General features: G+C 30.8%; 1 protein-coding gene across 1 annotated transcript in view; it reads right to left on the reverse strand.

Annotated features, from left to right (window-relative positions):
- Window positions 1-238: 238 nt before the first annotated feature.
- LOC106872394 (protocadherin gamma-B1) overlaps window positions 239-1,156 on the reverse strand; it is a 29,246-nt gene continuing 28,328 nt past the window's right edge. Inside the window, exon 4 of the mRNA XM_014919385.2 lies at window positions 239-896. Within this exon, the coding sequence (XP_014774871.2) occupies window positions 634-896 (263 nt within the window). The 3' untranslated portion in view covers window positions 239-633. The remainder of the gene's footprint in view (window positions 897-1,156) is intronic.

A 1,156-nucleotide genomic window follows, 5' to 3' on the forward strand; every position in this document is an offset into this window, starting at 1 on the left:
ATATATATATATATATATATATATATATATACACACACACATATGTATGTATATGTATATGTATGTATATTTGTACAGTATATTCTTGTATATTTGTATAGTGTGTTTTTGTATATAAGTTTTTTTTCTTCGTGTGTTCAAATCTGTGTATTATATATTAAGAATAAAATTTGAACTTCTGAGTCAAAGATACAGACTATCAATAGAGTTCAAATTATATATTCAATATACAAAAAAAAAAAAAAAAAAATCACACGATTTGAGTGGATGTTTTGAAGCATCTAGCCTTTTATACAAGGTGTTCATAAACTATTTTTACAACTTCCACAATTTATCACTTAGATGTGTTGTATGCAACCAATAGAGCACCTGCGGAAGTGTTCTTATATTTTCATTAAAATTTTATTTGTTTACCTATGCTTTCCAATAAACTCTGCTGAGTTATCCTTATTTTTCATTTTTTACTGAATTTTTCAAATTGTAAAGATAATTTATGAACACCGTGTATTATATTACCATAGGTAATTCTCTCATTCGATATAAAGGTTTGCAAAACTGAAATATGTTACATCCTGGTCATAATGTGTAAATTTAAATTTCTTAATGGAACTTTTATGTGTGCAGTTCCATAAGTTACATCTTTGGTATCGCTGGCAGTGGTTTCGAATAGCAATTGAAACTGTTTTTCTTTGGTAAATTCCAAGGTTTTGATGCCAATGTAGGATCTGTTGTGTTAGCTCTGTTTGATTTCAGATCAATGATATCAGTAGGAAGTGGGTTTTTAGCTCTTTTCAGTGACTGATTGCATTCTGATGAGGAAGTATCACATTCACTTTTCTGGTTGAAAGACTGTTGGGGATATTCAGGCAATTCAGGCTCTATCTCATCCATTCTGGCTGATGACAAAAGAAAACAAAACACCAATAAGAAATATAAAAATAAAAATAAAAAAAAAATAAAATAAAAAAATAATAAATAATAGGCACAGGAGTGGCTCTGTGGTAAGAAGCTTGCTTCCCAACTACATGGTTCTGAGTTCAGTCCCACAGCGTGGCACGTTGGGCAAGTGTTGTCTACTACAGCCTTGGGCCAACCAAAGCCTTGTGAGTGGATGTGGTAGATGGAAACTGAAAGAAGCTTGTCATTTATATATATA

This window comes from Octopus bimaculoides, chromosome 14 (genome assembly GCF_001194135.2).
Source record: "Octopus bimaculoides isolate UCB-OBI-ISO-001 chromosome 14, ASM119413v2, whole genome shotgun sequence".
Lineage (NCBI taxonomy): Eukaryota > Metazoa > Mollusca > Cephalopoda > Octopoda > Octopodidae > Octopus > Octopus bimaculoides.